This window comes from Solanum pennellii, chromosome 12 (assembly GCF_001406875.1).
Source record: "Solanum pennellii chromosome 12, SPENNV200".
Classification (NCBI taxonomy): domain Eukaryota; kingdom Viridiplantae; phylum Streptophyta; class Magnoliopsida; order Solanales; family Solanaceae; genus Solanum; species Solanum pennellii.
In genome coordinates, this window is record NC_028648.1 from 39910285 (window position 1) to 39932495 (window position 22211).

At 35.3% G+C, this 22211-nt stretch overlaps 1 protein-coding gene across 1 annotated transcript; it reads right to left on the reverse strand.

The window, feature by feature from the left end:
* Window positions 1-16097: 16097 nt before the first annotated feature.
* Window positions 16098-19172, reverse strand: LOC107006231 (involucrin-like). The gene has a single exon (XM_015204840.1). The coding sequence runs from the start codon at window positions 19170-19172 to the stop codon at window positions 16098-16100; it is 3075 nt and encodes a 1024-aa protein (XP_015060326.1).
* Window positions 19173-22211: the final 3039 nt, after the last annotated feature.

Here is a 22211-nt window from a genome sequence, read left to right on the forward strand (position 1 = left end):
AATCACCCATAAGTATTGTCAAAGCCACGCTTAAGCCCTGGAGCAAGGCTTAAAATGTGATGAGAGCTTCTATTCACTTTATGTGCGGTTCAATGTTATCATCAAGGTTCTAAGACATATTTTTTCTTGTCAATGAGACTCTTCTAAAAAGGTAACGCTAAACAATTGGTAGTTTACTTAATTTAATCTTTATTTAATTTGTTTTTTCATATATTTGCTATTATTTTAATAATCATTAGTTTTGGACTAAACATATATATTTGTATGCTTCTCACTTTGTACCTATTTTCAATAAATCTCGTCTTTATTTGCGCTTAAAGCCCTTACATACCTTAAAGCTTTTTGGTGCTTTCACTTTTAATAACAGTGTCACCCATTCATCAACAATTAAAATGTGGATCATACTTCATTGGTTATGCATTTATAATGACTTGTGGGATTACAAAATAATAAACAAGTTCTTATTTCATTATACATTTGTATCTTTAGTTTTATCCTCATCTTATGACGATTATTAGTAAAAGAGAAATGAAGTTTTTAAAGCTATGACACCTACGCCTAACTCAACCCCAAAAGTCAGCTCATGAGGGGAGATTTTTCTAAGTTCATATAAGGAGACCAATTTTCCATATCTCTACCCAATGTGAGACTTCTTAACACTCCCCTGCATGCTCATACCTCAATTGGAGCGTGGACACTTTTAAATGTGGGCCCAATATTGGTGTACAACAAATTGAGATGAGCCTGGATATGATAACATATTGAAGTGTATGAACATATCATTTAAAAGCTTAAGCTTTTAGATATAACACACTTTTATTATTTTATTATATTCTCAAAACGCCCTTTCACGTGTAGGCCTAATTTTTCATGGGTCAAACACGTGAAAATTCTTTTTAATATGGGTGGTGGTGAAATTCGATCCCGGGACCTCTACCTGCTCTGATACCATATTAAGATATGACACTTGGGCCAAACACAACCCCAAAAGCTAGCTCATGAGGAGAGGTTTGTCCAAGTCAATATAAGAAAATCAATTTTTAATCCCTCTACCGATGTGGGACTTCTTAACAAAGTCGCAAATGAAGTATTTCTATTTCCTGTATAACATTCCCTAATACAACTTGTCAAGTTGTAATGTACTGGTAATAACATGTATAAATTAGAATAACTTAGGTTGAAGTATTTTAGACTACTTACAAAGACGGAGTAGTTTAGCATATGTTTACTTTATAGGCAACAACTTGATGAATATAAAATTCAATCAATGTAAATAGAATCAACTTTTAGACATATTATGATAGCGACATTTAGTCTCAGTGTGTTGATAAAATTCAATAATTCCCCACTTAAAGGGATTAAGCAATCGAAGGGAGGATTTGTATAGAGAGAGACTCAACAATCAAATGAAGAAGGAAATAATCATACGCATAACTTAATTATAGAATTAAATTCATACATATTTTATTAAAAAAATCCATAGTTTGTGTGTTTTACTTCATTATGTACTTTACGTTCTATCATATGACAAATATTAGGGAAAGATAAAAGAAGTCACAAATGAAATATTTCTACTAAGTTTATAACATTCTCCATCACTACTTGTATCAAGTTTGAGAACTCTAGTTATTTCTAGCTTAAAATGGTATGACCTATATAAAAGGGTTATAGACTACTTGCAAAAAATAATGGTTTAAAATATGTTTGTTTTATATCAAGTTACTTGTCGAACAGATAAAAAATTAAATAAAATAAAATTTGACATGTTCTGATGGTAAGATCAACTAAATTTCACACTGTTATTAAGGGTCAATATCTTTTCAATTAAATCGATTAAGCAAGCTAAGCGAGGATTTATCTCTTCATGATTAAAGTGAGAAAGTTTTAAAGAAGTATGTATTTCATATGATGACGCGTAAAATAATTTTACTGATAAGCAATCGAGATTTTGTTAAACTATGAAGAGTTGGATTAGTTTTATGTTTCATATAGCGTAATACCCATACATGTTTGGTGTTTTTTTAGTTTTCAAAAACTTGTGTAGTTTACTTTGAAGAAGTATGCGCTTCGGTTCTTGCTTTTTCATTCAAGATGATATCTCCCATTGGTTTTTTGTGCAATTAACATTATAGAAGTACTTGTTTTAGTTCTAAATTTTTGCTTCAATCCCATTGATCTTGTTGCCCTTTTGTACTCTTCACTTTTCAAAACATTGAAGCATCATGGTCTAAGCTTGTTTGATAGTGTGATCACTACATAAAAAATTATCAGTTTCTCTAATATTATTTAGATTCTAAGTTGCAAAGGCTCAACTACAATCAGCATAATGTTATTTCAATCATTGACAATCAAGGATCCTAGTATAACACAAGATATTTTCCTAAGATTAACTTAAATAACTCGTGCATGAATAGTGATGGAAATGGGGTGGCCTAGATGCGGAGTGGATGATTTTAAGGCTATGCGGAGCAATGTTGGTTTAAGGTTATGCGGAGCGGGGGAGGGATGTGGGGCACATTAAAGTCGGCTTTTCAAATCTAATGTCAGGTAAGGCAGATTGCAGTTATATGAGGTTTATGCAAGTTTAAACTTAATTTAATCTTTTGACACATTAGAAGTATGATAGAGATTTATCTACTAATATGTTTCTTTAAAATTACTAAAATATTCAAAATAGTAAATGAAAATGATAAAATCAAAACTAATACAAATACTTACATGCTTCTCGATTGACCTCTAGAAATATAATTTTATGTCATTTTCGACTAAACTAACATAACTTGATGAAAAATAAATTTGTTTTTATGAATTTTATATTTAGTATCAAACTTACCTATAAAAGGGAAACATTATACAATTTGTGTGGGGCGGGTTTATGTGGGGTGGCTTTATGCAGGGCGGGGTGAGCAGATTGAAACTGAAAAGAATTTTTTGATGGGGCAGCTTAAAATTATTGGGGGTTAAACTCAAACCGCCCTGCACAGCCCCATTATAAGTATTATGCATGAAGTCGTCCACATTGTGTTCTCTTCATTGTTCAAACCTAAACCCTCTATGCTTCATATAAAGTTGTTTGCAGGCAGTGGCGGATCCAAGATTAAAAGTTGTGGGTGCTCACTTCCTTTAACATTAACTTGTTAGCAATCACATAGTGTAAACGTGTGCTAACTCAAACTCTATAATAAAAAGAAGTAAAAAAATATTTAAAAAAATAACAACCATTATTATCATCATCAAAAACAACATCTAGTTATAATTCATAATGACCTACTAGTAATATTATTACTACAAAAAGAGACTTCTAGTCTTAAATTCATAATTGTGTTCGACGACTTTTCATATGTTGAAAACGATAAATAATACCATCATTGCTTACATTTGTGAATATCTTACGCTCTACATAGCTAACTAAACAACCATTCAAAAATTCATCACAAATACTATTACGAAGATCATTTTTAATGTACTTAATGGATAAGAAAGCTCGTTCCACAAAGTAGTAGCAACGGGAAGAATGAGAGTAAACTTGATATTCCCATAAAGGCAGTAGTGAAAAATATTTTAAATCATAGGAAAAGTTAAAAATAAAAAAGAAAGAAAAAGCTACTCAAACTAAACTAATTAAGAAAAGAAAAGTCAAAACATGTACAAAATTTGAAGTAAAATATGCCCTTAATTAAAATAGAATTAAAAAAAAAAGGTGCAAAATTCAAGAATGGGGTTAATGGGATTCGAACACACACCCACAACTGCATTTGTTCTAGGGGTGCTGATTTAACTATAAGCACCCGAAAATAACTACGTGGGTTTGCCCCTATTAGCAGCTTAAAAATTACCCTCTAGGCATTGTACTTTAACTTTTGCACTATAATACCGTCATCATTCCTACTTCTCAGAAAGGTAAAAGAATATTTCATGAAGAAGTATTTCTCATAAATATACGTATTTCTTTTTTTCCATGCTTATCATCATATATCATATCATATACTATTTTAAGTGGGAAGCTGCAAATATTTTTGAAAAAAATTGTATTACCATTTTATTCGTGGACTAAATTAAATATCTAATTAATTTAATTATATTATTTTAATTATTTTAGAATTGTAAGTTGTTTATTAGGAAATGAATGTTTTAGGATTTCTACAATATTAAATAAGTACATGAATCAAGGTTTTTCTCCTTTTAATATTGGATTAAAGAAAGTGAGGATTTGTAGCTAAATCAATATGTACAACTACCATATACAAGTTTTGTTAGGATCGAATCCACACACACACACTTGATCAATGAATAACACAAGAACTATTGAGAGAAAGAGATAAGAGATCTAAAGAGAGAAAGTGAGAAATCAATATGTCGTGGTAACACCCCGTGAGTAAACTTCCATGGCGGTGGGGTATATATATTAATTATTCAGATTATTTTAGGTTGAACTGCGAGAACATTAATAATATGACAGTACATCAAATATTAATCAGGCTCCACAACCTAACAAGTCTCCCACTTGTAGATTGATTCAGTCATCCAAAAAATACATTCTCAAAAAACAAAAATTTGTTCATCATCAACATCTTTACCGCACCGCAACATCTGTTGCAACAACTAAGAAGACCAACCGAGGTTTTGCATAACCACAGTTTCCCAACATCAACACATTTCGTCAACATGTCTGCCGGGTTCTTTGCACCCTCTATCTTCTCCAAACACATATCACCATCCTCCACTGCCCTGCGAGCGAAATGGTACCGCCTTCTGATGTGCTTTGTCTTCGAATGATAGACTGGATTTTTCACCAACTGTATGGCACTCTGTCTATCTGAGTAAAGAATCTTCTCGCTCTGCTTCTTGCCCAATTCCTCCAAATAATCTGCCAGCCATATCATCTCTTTCCCAGCTTCTTCTATTACCACATACTCAGCTTCAGTAGATGAAAGAGAAAGACACTTCTGAATACTTGACATCCAACTCACTGTTGCTCCACCTATGGTGTAAATGTACCCGGATGTACTCTTACTCGAGTCCACATCCCCACCAAGATCAGCATCCACAAAACCCTGTAGAGTCACCTTGACTTTGCCAAAACAAAGTGAAGTACTGGATGTACCTGTCATATATCTCATAAGCCACTTCATAGCTTCCGAATGCTTTTTCCTTGGGTTCGCCATGTACCTGCTAACAACTCCCACTGCATGTGCTATATCAGGTCTAGTGCAGACCATAGCATACATCAAACTTCCAACTGCTGCAGCATATGGAACAAGTGTCATATACTCACGCTCCTCGGCTATCTTGGGTGACTGCTCCTTTGATAATTTAAAGTGATTTGCCAATGGAGTAGTCCTGGGTTTAGCATCATTAACCCTGAATCTGCTCAACACCTTCTCAATGTACAACTCCTGAGATAGATTTAAAGTTCCAGCAGATCTATCCTGAGAAATCTCAACCCCAAAATCTGCTTCGCTGGACCCAAATCTTTCATCTCAAACGCTGCAGACAACCTTGTCTTCAGATTATTAATCTCCCTCATACTAGATCCTACAATCAACATATCATCCACATAAAAGAGTAGAAGGACATATGAATTAGTGTATTTCTTGAAGTAACAAACCGGATCCTTTTCAGATTTGCAGAATCCACTCTTGGTCATGAAGGAGTCAAACTTCTTGTACCACTGCCGTGGTGCTTGCTTTAGTCCATACAAGCTCCTGGTGAGCTTGCACACCATGTGTTCCTTTCCTGGAACCACAAATCCTTCCAGTTGCTGCATATAGATCTCTCTGTCCAGATCTCCATGGAAAATGCTGTTTTTACATCCATTTGCTCTAGATGCAAATTCTCCGATGCAACAATAGTCAACAGAATTCGAATAGAGGTTAATTTCACAACAGGAGAAAATATTTCAGCATAATCAATCCTTTCCTTTGTGAATATCCTTTAACCACTAACGAGCCTTGAAGCTTCTTTTGCCATCTGGTTCAGTCTTGATTCTAAACACCCACTTGTTCGGCAAAGCTCTCTTCCCTGCAGGTAACTCAGTCAACACCCATGTGTCGTTCTTCTCAAGTGACCTCATCTCATCATCCATGGCTTGCTCCCACTTGATCGAATCCTCCACCTATAGGCAGCAATAGATAGTGTAATGAAGGTGAATACCTATATGGTGCCCTAATGGTTCTGGATGATCTCCTTAAGACCTGCTCAGGTGTAACTTGCTCCAGTTCAGATTCTTCAGTAGGAGTTGGTTGAGTATCTACCTCAACTCCCACTTGCTTTGTAATCTCTAGAACCTTATGCTCTCTATCCCTGTACAGGACTGAATCATCAAATGTCATGTCACAATGTCACAGGATCATTCTGTTTTTGTCATCCCAAAACTTGTAACCAAACAAATCAGAACCATAGCCTATGAAGTAACATTTCACAATTTTGGCATCAAGTTTGTCTCTCTTTTTTGGATCAACATGAATATAAGCAGTGCAACCAAAAGTCCTCAAGTGTGAGTACTTGAGTTCTTTTCCTGTCCACACCTCCTCTGGAATCTTGAACCCTAAAGGAATTGATGGTCCCCTGTTGATCAAGTATGCAGCTGTGCTCACAGCATCCGCCCAAAATGTTTTGGCATCCCACAGTGTATCCTCATACTCCCTGCACGCTCATTCAATGTTCTGTTCATCCTCTTAGCAATTCCATTTTGCCTTGCCTTACCAGGAACTGTTCTCATCAATATGATTCCCTCAGCTGCACAGAATGCCTTGAACTCTGTCATACTCTCCTCCATTTTCAGACTTTAGGCATTTGACTTTCAAACCGGTCTGATTCTCAACTTCAGCTTTCCACTTCTTAAAAGTTGCAAACACATCTGACTTATGCTTCAAGAAGTAAACCCATACCTTTCTGCTGGAATCATCAATGAAGGTAACATAGAATCTGGATCCTCCAAGTTATGATACTGGAGATGGTCCCCAAACATCTGTATGGACCATTTCAAACCGCACTTTCTTTGGCTCACTAGGAGTCTTTGTGAAGCTTACTCTTTTCTGTTTTCCCATAACACAGCTCTCGCAAAGACCTATATCAATAGACTTCAGGACCTCTAATGATCCTTTTGCAACCAGCATCTTCATTCCTTTAGCACTCATGTTTCCAAGTCTGTTGTGCCACAGACATGAATCGGAAGCACCTTCGGCAACAACGGCCATGTTAATACACCCTGCAGTGGTGTAAAAAGTTCCAGATTTGGTGCCACGAGCTACTACCATAGCACCTTTCACAATCTTCAACGAACCTTTCCCAAACTATGCTGCATATCCCGTGCTATCCAACTAACCAACAGAGATCAGACTTTTCTTGAGCCCAGGAATAAATCGACATCCTCCAATGTCCACTAGATTCCTGAGGTGGTATTTATGCAAACATCCCCCTTTCCTTCAATCTCTAAGGCTTTATTGTCAGCAAGATACACCTTTCCAAAATTTTCATATTTGAAATTTTTGAACAGCTCCTTGCTTGGAGACGAATGGAAAGATGCACCAGAATCCAAAATACATGATTCAACCGGGCTGTTCACACTAAGGATTAGAGCATCCCCAATGTCCTCTGCTGAATTTACAGAATCATTGTCATCTCCAGATTTCTGATTCTGTTTCTTCTTTGGCTTTGTACAGCTCGTCCGGAAGTGCCCTTTTTCTCCACAATTCCAGTAAGTCACATTTGATCTGTTCGGAGATTTTCCTTGATTCTTGATTTTGATCGACCATGTTGATTTTTGCCTTTCGTCTTACTTCTCCCCCTTTTTGTCAACGCTGAGAGCACATTCCCGATGAATCTCCCACTTCTCGTTTGCGAATACTTTCGCGAAGAATAACATCACAGCTTTCACCAAACTTTAGTTTCTTAGATCCACGGGAACTGCTAATCGCAGCAACAACAGTATCCCAAGACTCGGGCAGAGATGACATCAAAATCAAAGCCTTAATTTCATCTTCGAAATTAATATCCACAGAATTGAGTTGACTCACAATCATATTGAACTCGTTTATATGATCAGAAACAGATCCATTCTCAGACATCTGTAAATTGAACAATCTACGCATCAAGTAAACCTTGTTCATCGCCGATGGTTTTTCATACATTTTTTACAGTGCCTTCAACAGATCGGATGAGTCTTCTCCTTCACGATGTTGAACGCCACATTTCTTGTAAAGTCAACTGGATCAACCCTAGATCCTGGCGATCCTTGAGCTTTCACTTATCCTTCGTCATAGATTCAAGCTTCATCCCGGTCAACGGTTCGTGCAGATCTTTCTGGTAAAGAAAATCTTCGATCTGCATCTTCTAGAAACTGAAATCGGATCCATCAAACTTTTCAATTCCAAGCTTCGAACTGTCCATCTTTAGTGATCGTGTTTAATCTCCTTATCTCTGATTCCAGTTGTTAGGATCGAATCAACACACACACACTTGATGAATGAAAAACACAAGAACTTTAGAGAGAAAGAGATGAGAGATCTAGAGAGAGAAAGAGAGAAATCAATATTTTGTGGTAACACCCAGTAATTAAGTTCCACAACGGTGGGGTATATATATTAATTATTCAGAGTATTTTAGGTTTAACCGCGAGAACATTAATATATGACAGTATATCAAATATTAATCAGGTTCCACAACCTAACAAGTTGTTATCTTGAATTCATCCATTAGCAGTTCTACGTATTCATATGGTAAATTTCCTTATTCTATTGTTTGTTTGAAAGATTTTAGCATTTATAGATTTTTTTAAATTAGATAGAGCTGTTTCAGATCTAATTCTTTATTTACGATTTTTTTTCTTTCTGGAATTTCTTCTTACTATTTTGTGTGTAAATGTAAAATTACTATACATATTGGCTTAGAGTAATTTTGATATTCTCAACTAATTACTAATAATTATACTTTATTATGTTCACAAATACATTGTTATGAAAATACAAATGGACAGAAGAGAAGATTTTGTTTTCCATTTTAATTATTTATTTATTTTGCTTAAACTAATCAATAGTTGAATGAAACAAGCACAACATGTATGTCTCTTCTTTCAAATTTTTTTTACTTGAAAGATTAAACCCACTTATTTATCATATTACTTGTATGATCCCTTTTGTATTTATTCCTATGTAGCTCTATCGGTTTTATTTTAGTAATATCCGATGATTTTAAGTTTCTTATATGCAATTCATTTGNTATATATATATATATATATATATATTCAAATTTTTTTTTATATGCATTTTTTGCACCATATAATTTTTGGTTTATATTGTCTTCTTTTTGCTACCATATTGTTGTATTTTATAATTCAATTATATGTATATAACTTGATAGAAATTTCTTTTGTCAAAATTTACAGATGATAGAAGTAATAATTTTGAATGATCCAAAGAAGACGAAGGGTACATATAGGTGTAATTATTATTTATATATGTCAATTCAATATATAAATCATGATTATTTTATATAAAATAAATAATTTTTTTTGTAGGTTTAGACTATGAAATTGATAATGATCTACTAGTCATCCTAAGAAAGACATATGCTGATCGAATTTCTCTACAACTATTACAAAACACTACTCTCCTTCGATGACAAGTTCTCGATATGTATGCATCTGTAAAAAAAAAAAAGTGGACAACCTTATTCCTTATAAAGAAGGTAGAAATTTTAAGGCATTAAATCTTTTGTAACTATAATGTCGACATTTAAATTATGTGTTGTTACATATTAAAAATAAAACTTTTAATAATTTAAATACTTGATATATTATAAAAAGTGTATAATTGAAGTCATTATACTATCAGTTTTGAAAGTCACTTGATAACAATTTTTTGGTATGATGTGCCTTGCGATGATTATAATATAATGCTCACCGTTAATTGATTTGATCTTGTATTTAAACATCGCACATTTATATTTTAGAAGTATTTATACTAATTAGCAAGATCTAAACGTGCAACACACATGTTCGAAAATAGTTAATAAATATGTAGCAGATATTAGTAAATTTGTAGCAAGCAAAAACATGTAATTTTATTCTAATCATTATTTAGTACTCATGAGCACAATCTGTATTAGAAAATTTTAAGAATTCATAAAATGATGAAGAAGTAACCAAATTCATTTAATTGTATCCATGCCTATACCCTACATATATTGTATAACAACTATTGATTATGATCATTCTCAAGCTATTTCCTTCTTATTCCATGCTAAGAAGAAGGTCGAAAACCAACTAGATCTTGATTGGATTAGGGAGTTTTGTTGTGTGCGTCCCGGAGTAGAAACCGATGGAACAACTTGAAAGGAAGATCAACAGATAATTTGATCATATGAATTTCTACTAAAATAGAAATCTATTTAATTGTTCTTCATGAGCTAATAATAGACAAATAGATCATCCATGACACTAGTATTTTGGTTTAGAATGCATTCTGTGATAAGTAAAATAAGAATTTATTCATATTTGCGATGACCAAATAATCTAGGCTAAAGATACATTCAATTATGTATCGAGAGTTCTTGTATACTTCAAATTTAGCGTAAATATTTCATATACTTAGAAGTGGACATGAATAAGGATGAAATTTAATCTAAATACAGTATGTTCATAATTAATCCCATTTTGAATAGTATGCAACTAATTCCTTTATGAAATAACTTTTATTGCATAATTTGGATATCATTTTAATTCATGTTAAGTAAACCTATATGAGTATACACTACTTAGGTGAGCTCACATGTATTATGATTTATGAAGATCAAAGACAAAAGATTCCAAAACATAAAAGCAAAGTATTTGATACCAATACAACGAACCTGGTTCAGAAGGCTCTAGTACATGAAGAAGCTTAATCTTTTTAAGGGCACCACGACTCGGTTCAGCTTGCATAGTTCGTTTAGAGAAAACCTCATGCTCATCCTTCAAGGATGAAACCTTGTAAGTTATGTCACAAATTTAAAAATAATTGTTGTATTCTTATAAATTTACATACTAGAGACATATTTAGATATTCTCCAACTGATGAGGCATATTTTGATTCTTCTCTAAGTGTTGAGACATATTTGGAATATTCTCCAACTTTTGAGGCATGTTAGGATTCTTCTCCAACTGTTGGGGCATATTCGGAATCATCTTAAACTGTTGAGGCTTATTTGGATTCTTCTCTAACTATTGAGGCATACTTGGAACCATCTCCAACTAATGAGGAATGTTTGATATCATCTCCAATTGTTGAGGCATATTAATAAACTTCTCCAAATGTTGAGGCGAATTTGGAATCATCTCCAATGGTTGAGGCATATTTGGAATCATCTCCAATGGTTGAGGCATATTTGGGATCTTCTCCAACTGTTGAGGCATATTTGTATTCTTCTCAAACTGTTGAGGCATGTTTGGTATCTATTCCACCTGTTTAGACATATTCTTTCTTCTACAACTGTTGAGGCATCTCCATCTGTTGAGGCATATTTGGAATCATCTCAAACCGATGAGGCATATTTGGAATCATCTCCAACAATTGAGGAATATTTGGAATCATCTTCAACTGTTGAGGCGAATTTGGAATCATCTTCAACAGTTGAGGCATATTTGGAATCATCTCCAACTGTTAAGGCGAATTTGGAATCATCTCCAACAGTTGAGGCATGTTTGGAATCACCTCCAACTGTTGAGACATATTTGGAATCATCTCCAACTGTTGAGACATATTTGGAATCATTTCAAGTTGTTGAGGAATATTTTGATTCATCTCCATCTGTTGAGGCATATTTGGAATCATCTCCAACTGTTGAGGCATATTTAGATCATCTCCAACTGATGAGGCAAATTTGGAATCATCTTCAACAGTTGAGGCATATTTCGAATCATCTCCAACTGTGGAGGAAAATTTGGAATCATCTTCAACAGTTGAGGCATATTTGGAATCATCTCCAACTGTTGAGGAAAATTTGGAATCATCTTCAACAGTTGAGGCATATTTAAATCATCTCCAACTGTTGAGACACATTTGGAATCATCTCCAACTGTTGAGTTAAATTTGGAATCATCTTCAACAGTTGAGGCATGTTTGAAATCATCTTCAACTATTGAGACACATTTGGAATCATCTCCAACTGTTGAGACACATTTGGAATCATCTCCAACTGTTGAGGTATATTTTGAATCATCTCCAAATCTTGAAGAATATTTGGATTCTCCTTCAACTGTTGAGACATATTTGGATTCTTCTCCAACATTTGATTCATATTTGGATAATTCTCCAAATTCTGAGGCATATTCTGAATCATCTCCAATTGTTGAGGTATATTTGGAATCATATCAAACTGTTGAGGTATATTTGGAATCATCTCCAACTGTTGAGGCGAATTTGGAATCATCTCCAACAGTTGAGGCATGTTTAGAATCATCTCCAACTGTTGAGTCATATTTGGAAATATCTGCAACTGTTGAGGAATATTTGGAATCATCTCAAGTTGTTGAGGAATATTTGGATTCTTCTCCATCTGTTGAGGCATATTTGGAATCATCTCAAACTGTTGAGGCATATTTGGAATCATCTCCAACTGTTGAGGCAAATTTGGAATCATCTTCAATAGTTTAGGCATATTTGGAATCATCTCCAATTGTGGAGGCAAATTTGGAATCATCTTCAAAAGTTGAGGCATATTTGAAATTATCTCCAATTGTTGAGACACATTTGGAATCATCTCCAACTGTTGAGGGAAATTTTGAATCATCTTCAACAATTAACGCATATTAGAAATCATCTTTAACTATTGAGACACAATTGGAATCATCTCCAACTGTTGAGACACATTTAGAATCATCTCCAACTGTTGAGGTATATTTTGAATCATCTCCAAATCTTAAAGCATATTTGGATTCTCCTTCAACAGTTAAGGCATATTTCGAATCATCTCCAACTGTGGAGGCAAATTTGGAATCATCTTCAACAGTTGAGGCATATTTGGAATCATCTCCAACTGTTGAGGGAAATTTTGAATCATCTTCAACAGTTGAGGCATATTTAAATCATCTCCAACTGTTGACACACATTTGGAATCATCTCCAACTGTTGAAGGAAATTCAGAATTATCTTCAACAGTTGAGGCATGTTTGAAATCATCTCCAACTATTGAGACACATTTGGAATCATCTCCAACTGTTGAGACACATTTGGAATCATCTCCAACTATTGAGGTATATTTTGAATTATCTCCAAATCTTGAAGAATATTTGGATTCTCCTTCAACTGTTGAGACATATTTGGAATCTTCTCCAACATTTGAGTTATATTTTGATAATTCTCCAAATTCTGAGGCATATTCTGAATCATCTCCAATTTTTTAGGCATATTTGGAATCATCTAAAATTGTTGAGGTATATTTGGAATAATCTCCAACTGTTGAGGCGAATTTGGAATCATCTCCAACAGTTGAGGCATGTTTGGAATCATCTCCAACTGTTGAGACACATTTGGAATCATCTCCAACTGTTGAGGCATATTTGGAATCATCTCAACCTGTTGAGGAATATTTGGATTCTTCTTTATCTGTTGAGGCATATTTGGAATCATCTCAAACTGTTGAGGCATATTTGGAATCATCTCCAACTTGTTCGGCAAATTTGAAATAATCTTCAATAGTTAAGGCATATTTGGAATCATCTCCAACTGTGGAGGCAAATTTGGAATCATCTTCAACAGTTGAGGCATATTTGGTATCATCTCCAACTTTTTAGGCAAATTTGGAATCATCTTCAATAGTTGAGGCATATTTGAAATCATCTCCAACTGTTGAGACACATTTGGAATCATCTCCAACTGTTGAGGGAAATTTGGAATCGTCTTCAATAGTTAAGGCATATTTGAAATAATCTCCAACTATTGAGACACAAATGGAATCATCTCCAACTGTTTAGACACATTTAGAATCATCTCCAACTGGTGAGGTATATTTTGAATCATCTCTAAATCTGAAGCATATTTGGATTCTCCTTCAACTGTTGAGACATATTTGGAATCTTCTCCAACATTTAAGTCATATTTGGATAATTCTCCAAATTCTAAGGCATATTCTGAATCATCTCCAATTGTTGAGGCATATTTGGAATCATCTCTAACTGTTGAGACATATTTGGAATCATCTTCAACTGTTGAGGCATATTTGGAATCATCTCCAACTGTTGAGGCATATTTCTAATATCCTCCAAGTGTTGAGGTGAATTTTGAATCATCTCCAACTGTTGAGGCATATTTCTAATATCCTCCAAGTGTTGAGGTGAATTTTGAATCATCTCCAACTTTTGAGGCATTTTTGGAATCATCTCAAACTTTTGAGTCATATTTGGAATCATCTACAACTGTTGAGGCATATTTGGAATCATCTCCAACAGTTGAAGAATATTTGGAATTATCTCAAACTGTTGAGGAAAATTTGGAGTCATCTCCAACAGTTGGGGTATATTTGGAATCATCTGCAATTGTTGAGGCGAATTTGGAATCATGTCCAATAGTTGAGGCATGTTTGGAATCAGCTCCAACAGTTGAGACATATTTGAAATCATCTCCAACTGTTGAGGCATATTTGGAATCATCTAAAGTTGTTGAGGAATATTTGGATTCTTCTTCATCTGTTAAGGCATATTTGGAATCATCTCAAACTAATGAGTCAAATTTGGAATCACCTCCAACAGTTGAGGCATATTTGGAATCATCTCCAACTGTTGAGGCAAATTTTAAATCATTCAACAGTTGAGACACATTTGGAATAATCTCCAACTATTGAGACACATTTGGAATAATCTCCAACTGTTGAGGGAAATTTGGAATCATCTTCAATAGTTGAGGCATATTTGAAATCATCTCAAACTATTGAGACACATTTGGAATCATCTCCAACTATTGAGACACATTTGGAATCATCTCCAACTGTTGAGGTATATTTTGAATCATCTCCAAATCTTGAAGCATATTTGGATTCTCCTTCAACTGTTGAGACATATTTGAATTCTTCTTCAACATTTGAGTCATATTTGGATAATTCTCCAAATTCTGAGGCATATTCTGAATCATATCCAATTGTTGGGGCATATTTGGAATCAGCTCCAACTGTTAAGGCATATTATGAATCATCTCCGATTGTTGAGGTATATTTGGAATCATATCAAACTATTGAGGTATATTTGGAATCATCTCTGACTGTTGAGGCGAATTTGGAATCATCTCTAACAGTTGAGGCATGTTTGGAATCATCTCCAACTGTTGAGACATATTTGGAATCATCTCAAACTGTTGAAGCATATTTGGAATCATCTCAAGTTGTTGAGGAATATTTGGATTCTTCTCCATCTGTTGAGGCATATTTGGAATCATCTCAAACTGTTGAGGCATATTTGGAATCATCTCAAACTGTGGAGGAAAATTTGGAATCATCTTCAACAGTTGAGGCATATTTGGTATCATCTCCAAATGTTGAGGAAAATTTGGAATCATCTTCAACAGTTGAGGCATATTTGAAATCATCTCCAACTGTTGAGACAAGTTAGGAATTATCTCCAACTGTTGAGGGAAATTTGGAATCATCTTCAACAGTTGAGGCATATTTGAAATCATCTCCAACTATTGAGACACATTTGGAATCATCTCCAACTGTTGAGACACATTTGGAATCATCCCCAACTGTTGAGGTATATTTTGAATCATCTCCAAATCTTGAAGCATATTTGGATTATCCTTCAAATGTTGAGACATATTTGGAATCTTCTCCAACATTTGAGTCATATTTGGATAATTCTCAAAATTCTAAGGCATATTCTGAATCATCTCCAATTGTTGAGGCATATTTGGAATCATCTCCAACTGTTGAGGCATATTTGGGATCACCTCCAATTGTTGAGGCATATTTGGAATCATCACTAACTATTGAGACATATTTCGAATATCCTCTAATTGTTGAGGTGAATATGGAATCATCTCCAACTGTTGAGGCATTTTCGGAATCATCTCAAACTGTTGAGGCATATTAGGAATCATCTTCAACTGTTGAGGCATATTTGGAATCATCTCCTACTGTTGAGACATATTTGGAATCATCTCCAACTGTTGAGGCAAATTAGGAAACATCTTTAATAGTTGAGGCAGATTTGGAATCATCTCCAACTGTTGAGGCATACTTGGAATCATCTCCAACTGTTGAGGCATATTTCTAATATCCTCCAAGTGTTGAGGTGAATTTGGAATAATCTCCAACTGTTGAGGCATACTTGGAATCATCTCCAACTGTTGAGGCATACTTGGAATCATCTCCAACTGTTGAGGCATTTTCGGAATCATCTCAAACTGTTGAGGCATATTAGGAATCATCTTCAACTGTTGAGGCATACTTGGAATCATCTCCAACTGTTGAGGCATTTTCGGAATCATCTCAAACTGTTGAGGCATATTAGGAATCATCTTCAACTGTTGAGGCATACTTGGAATCATCTCCAACTGTTGAGGCATTTTCGGAATCATCTCAAACTGTTGAGGCATATTAGGAATCATCTTCAACTGTTGAGGCATACTTGGAATCATCTCCAACTGTTGAGGCATTTTCGGAATCATCTCAAACTGTTGAGGCATATTAGGAATCATCTTCAACTGTTGAGGCATACTTGGAATCATCTCCAACTGTTGAGGCATTTTCGGAATCATCTCAAACTGTTGAGGCATATTAGGAATCATCTTCAACTGTTGAGGCATACTTGGAATCATCTCCAACTGTTGAGGCATTTTCGGAATCATCTCAAACTGTTGAGGCATATTAGGAATCATCTTCAACTGTTGAGGCATACTTGGAATCATCTCCAACTGTTGAGGCATTTTCGGAATCATCTCAAACTGTTGAGGCATATTAGGAATCATCTTCAACTGTTGAGGCATACTTGGAATCATCTCCAACTGTTGAGGCATTTTCGGAATCATCTCAAACTGTTGAGGCATATTAGGAATCATCTTCAACTGTTGAGGCATACTTGGAATCATCTCCAACTGTTGAGGCATTTTCGGAATCATCTCAAACTGTTGAGGCATATTAGGAATCATCTTCAACTGTTGAGGCATACTTGGAATCATCTCCAACTGTTGAGGCATTTTCGGAATCATCTCAAACTGTTGAGGCATATTAGGAATCATCTTCAACTGTTGAGGCATACTTGGAATCATCTCCAACTGTTGAGGCATTTTCGGAATCATCTCAAACTGTTGAGGCATATTAGGAATCATCTTCAACTGTTGAGGCATACTTGGAATCATCTCCAACTGTTGAGGCATTTTCGGAATCATCTCAAACTGTTGAGGCATATTAGGAATCATCTTCAACTGTTGAGGCATACTTGGAATCATCTCCAACTGTTGAGGCATTTTCGGAATCATCTCAAACTGTTGAGGCATATTAGGAATCATCTTCAACTGTTGAGGCATACTTGGAATCATCTCCAACTGTTGAGGCATTTTCGGAATCATCTCAAACTGTTGAGGCATATTAGGAATCATCTTCAACTGTTGAGGCATACTTGGAATCATCTCCAACTGTTGAGGCATTTTCGGAATCATCTCAAACTGTTGAGGCATATTAGGAATCATCTTCAACTGTTGAGGCATACTTGGAATCATCTCCAACTGTTGAGGCATTTTCGGAATCATCTCAAACTGTTGAGGCATATTAGGAATCATCTTCAACTGTTGAGGCATACTTGGAATCATCTCCAACTGTTGAGGCATTTTCGGAATCATCTCAAACTGTTGAGGCATATTAGGAATCATCTTCAACTGTTGAGGCATACTTGGAATCATCTCCAACTGTTGAGGCATTTTCGGAATCATCTCAAACTGTTGAGGCATATTAGGAATCATCTTCAACTGTTGAGGCATACTTGGAATCATCTCCAACTGTTGAGGCATTTTCGGAATCATCTCAAACTGTTGAGGCATATTAGGAATCATCTTCAACTGTTGAGGCATACTTGGAATCATCTCCAACTGTTGAGGCATTTTCGGAATCATCTCAAACTGTTGAGGCATATTAGGAATCATCTTCAACTGTTGAGGCATACTTGGAATCATCTCCAACTGTTGAGGCATTTTCGGAATCATCTCAAACTGTTGAGGCATATTAGGAATCATCTTCAACTGTTGAGGCATACTTGGAATCATCTCCAACTGTTGAGGCATTTTCGGAATCATCTCAAACTGTTGAGGCATATTAGGAATCATCTTCAACTGTTGAGGCATACTTGGAATCATCTCCAACTGTTGAGGCATTTTCGGAATCATCTCAAACTGTTGAGGCATATTAGGAATCATCTTCAACTGTTGAGGCATACTTGGAATCATCTCCAACTGTTGAGGCATTTTCGGAATCATCTCAAACTGTTGAGGCATATTAGGAATCATCTTCAACTGTTGAGGCATACTTGGAATCATCTCCAACTGTTGAGGCATTTTCGGAATCATCTCAAACTGTTGAGGCATATTTGGAATCATCTTCAACTGTTGAGGCATACTTGGAATCATCTCCAACTGTTGAGGCATATTTCTAATATCCTCCAAGTGTTGAGGTGAATTTGGAATAATCTCCAACTGTTGAGGCATTTTTGGAATCATCTCAAACTTTTGAGGCATATTTGGAATCATCTCCAACTGTTGAGGCATATTTGGAATCATCTCCAACAGTTGAGGAATATTTGGAATCATCTCCAACTGTTGAGGAAAATTTCTTATATCCTCTAATTGTTGAGGTGAATTTGGAATCATCTCCAACTGTTGAGGCATTTTTGGAATCATCTCAAACTGTTGAGGCATATTTGGAATCATCTCCAACTGTTGAGGCACATTTGGAATCATCTCCAACTGTTGAGACATATTTGAATTCTTCTCCAATAGTTGAGGCATATTTGGAATCATCTCTAACTGTTGAGGCATATTTGGAATCATCTCCAAGTGTTGCGGTAAACTTAGAATCATCTCAAACTCTTGAAGCATATTGGGATTTTCCATTAACCGTTGAGGCATATTTTGAATAATCTCCAACTGTTGAGGCATATTTAAGATCTTCTCCAACTGTTGAAACGAATTTGGAATCATTTCCAACAGTTGAGGCATATTTGGAATCATCTCCAACTAAGGCATATTTGGAATCATCTCCTACCGTTGAGGCGAATTTGGAAATATCTCCAAAAGTTGAGACATATTTGGAATCATGTCCAACTGTTGAGACATAGTTGGAATCATCTCCAACTGTTGAGGTATATTTGAATTCTTCTCCAACAGGTGAGGCATATTTGGAATCATCTCTAACTGGTGAGTCATATTGGGAATCATCTGGAACGGTTGCTGTATATTTAGAATGATCTCAAACTCTTGAAGCATATTTGGATTCTCCTCCAACTGTTGATGTATATTTGGATCCAAATGTTGAGGTAAATTTGGAATCATCTCCAACAGTCGAGGCATATTTGGAATCATCTCCAACAGTTGAGGCATATTTGGGATCATCTCTAATTGTTGAGGCATGTTTGGATTCTTCTCCAACTGTTGAGGCATAATTGGATCCAACTGTTGAGGCAAATTTGGAATCATCTCCAACCCCTGAGACATGTTTGGATTCTTCTCCAACTATGTCTCCATTGAGTGGCTGGATGATACATGAACATCAAAAAGAGTTAGAGATCTTCTGACTTAGCAACTTCAACCATCAGAATGATGCTTATATTATGTAGTATCGATTATCTAAGCAATAACTAGTCATCAAGATAAATAACATACAGAATCAAATAAATTTATGATACTTCGCTGTCATAATTTCTTTACATAAAAGACCGTGACATTTTAATTTATGCTTTCCCTCTCTCTATGGCCCTCTTTAGTATGCATTCTCCCTTTTCAGCCATCTGAGTACACGCACACTCCCCTTATCCACACACACCCACCCTTCTCTCTTTCTCTACTAGTGACCTAGCTCTCCTGTGATCTAAACCCTTCAACGACAAGTAAGTGACATCTTTCTATCTTCTTCAATCCTTCTCCCATTCAACTATACAATTCATCCTTGCAACTTCCTTTTTCCAGTTTGCCTTTCACCCTTTCTAGCAAGACCCAATCAACACAACTACTATCCTAGGCCAAAAATATGGACATCCATGTAAGAATCAGATCTCTCCAGAAAGAACCAGAAACTTTTAGTGACATCTAAAAAGTTCTAGTCAACATTGACAATATCCACAATTAAGTTTCTTCGTCGTGCTACCAGCTAGGTTCTATTGTTCCTCCTTTTCTCTTTATTTCTTAAATTTCAATACTTATTTTCATAAATATTTCTTGTTTTTTATTTATTCTCTTGTTCTATGGGGTTATTGCTATTTATCATTCATGTTGCCAATTTCTTCTTTGATGCCCTACAAGTGGCGTAATTCGGAATAGATTTTTTGTAATTTATGTTCTATTTCTTATTAATTTGTGCATACAATCAGGGATAGATTTTTGAGAAATTCCTTCTTTATCAACTTATTGATTTCTGCTTACTTAACTCATGATTGTTGTTACTCCCTATTTAGTTTGTATCAACTTTAGTGTCTTTAGTAAACTATATTGAATTAAGGTCATATCTTCGGATAGGACCAAGGGTAAGGGAAAGGAGTGGTAAGTGGGGTAAGGTTCCTTTAAGACTATAGGTAGGTCTTGGAACATACAAAATTAATGCAGAAATCCATACAACTAGTGAAGATCCTAAAGAAAAGGATTATTAGTCATTGTGTCTAGAAGACCATATGGGAGGTATCAATGAATGGGATATTGATGGATTTAAGTCATGGTACTCGCGAATCACGAGGGCTAGGAATGAAATGGGTATTTTTGTAGATGATGACTTAAGGAATAAAGTGGTGCAGGTTAGGACGACTAATAAGATGATGATGACAATTAAGCTAGTCATTGAAAGGCATAGTTTGAACGTTATAAGTGCTTACGCACCTCAACTTGGCTTGGATAAGAAGTTCCAAGAATACTTTTAGGAGGAGTTGGACAAGTTAGTAAGGGGTACACCACACACCAAGAATATCGTCATTGGTGGAGAGTTTAATTCCCACATTGGAGCGACACCTAGTAGTTTTGGTGATATATGTGCATGGAGGCTTTGCTTTTGGCGATAAACATTGAGGTGGAACATTAATTTTGGATTTCCCTAAAAATTCTGCATTGGTGATACCTAACTCGTGCTTTCTAGATGAGGAGAACAAATTGGTTACCTTCCATAGTTTGGTGGCTAAACCTTAGATAGATGATTTACTCTTTAGGAAGGGTAATATAGGCTTTTATAGGACTGCAGGATGGTCCCAAGTTAGAATTTTACTACCCAACATAAGTTTTTGGTGATTGATCCTAAGATTAAGAGAAAGAGGAGGAAGAATACTTTGTGTGATCGATTGAAAAATAAATTGATAGTTTGACTTATGCCCTCTCATGAGATGACAGAGAAGTTAATGATGATTGGGGATTGCAGGAGGAGAGGGAATGAAAACTATATGTGGAAAAACTCAACCAATTACATTATGAATGCAACTAGAGATATGATAGGAGTTTCAAGGGATAACATAGGTGGTGACCGAGGGGATTCTTGATAAAAATAGACAAGTCCAAGGCAAAGTAGAAACAAAAAAAGTTTTTTTGTATAAATGGCAGAGTACAATGATAAGGGGGCTAAATGTATGAATAAAAAAATATATAAGGCATCAAAGACAGGGGATATGTTAACAATTACAACCCAAAAAATGGAAGCTTTCGAACATTTGTTTGTTGAACTAGGGGATAAGGTTAGACAGAAGAAATTGTACATGGTTGCATAGGCAAGATAGGCATGAATGCTTGAGACCTAGATCAGGTGAATCAATGATGAGGAAGACAAAGTGTTGGCTTAAGAGATCCTTATTAGGTAAAGACGATAAACATACTTCCACAAATGCTTGAACGGAAGAAGGGATACAAACATTATATTGGCTGATTTGAAGCACTCTAAAAGTCATTGAGAATTTGGATACAAAAGGTTTATTAAAGTAGATTAGTTTAAGTGTGCTATTAATAATATGATTAGGGGAAGATCCATATAACCAGATGACATGTCGATCAAAATTTGGAAAAGCATGGACA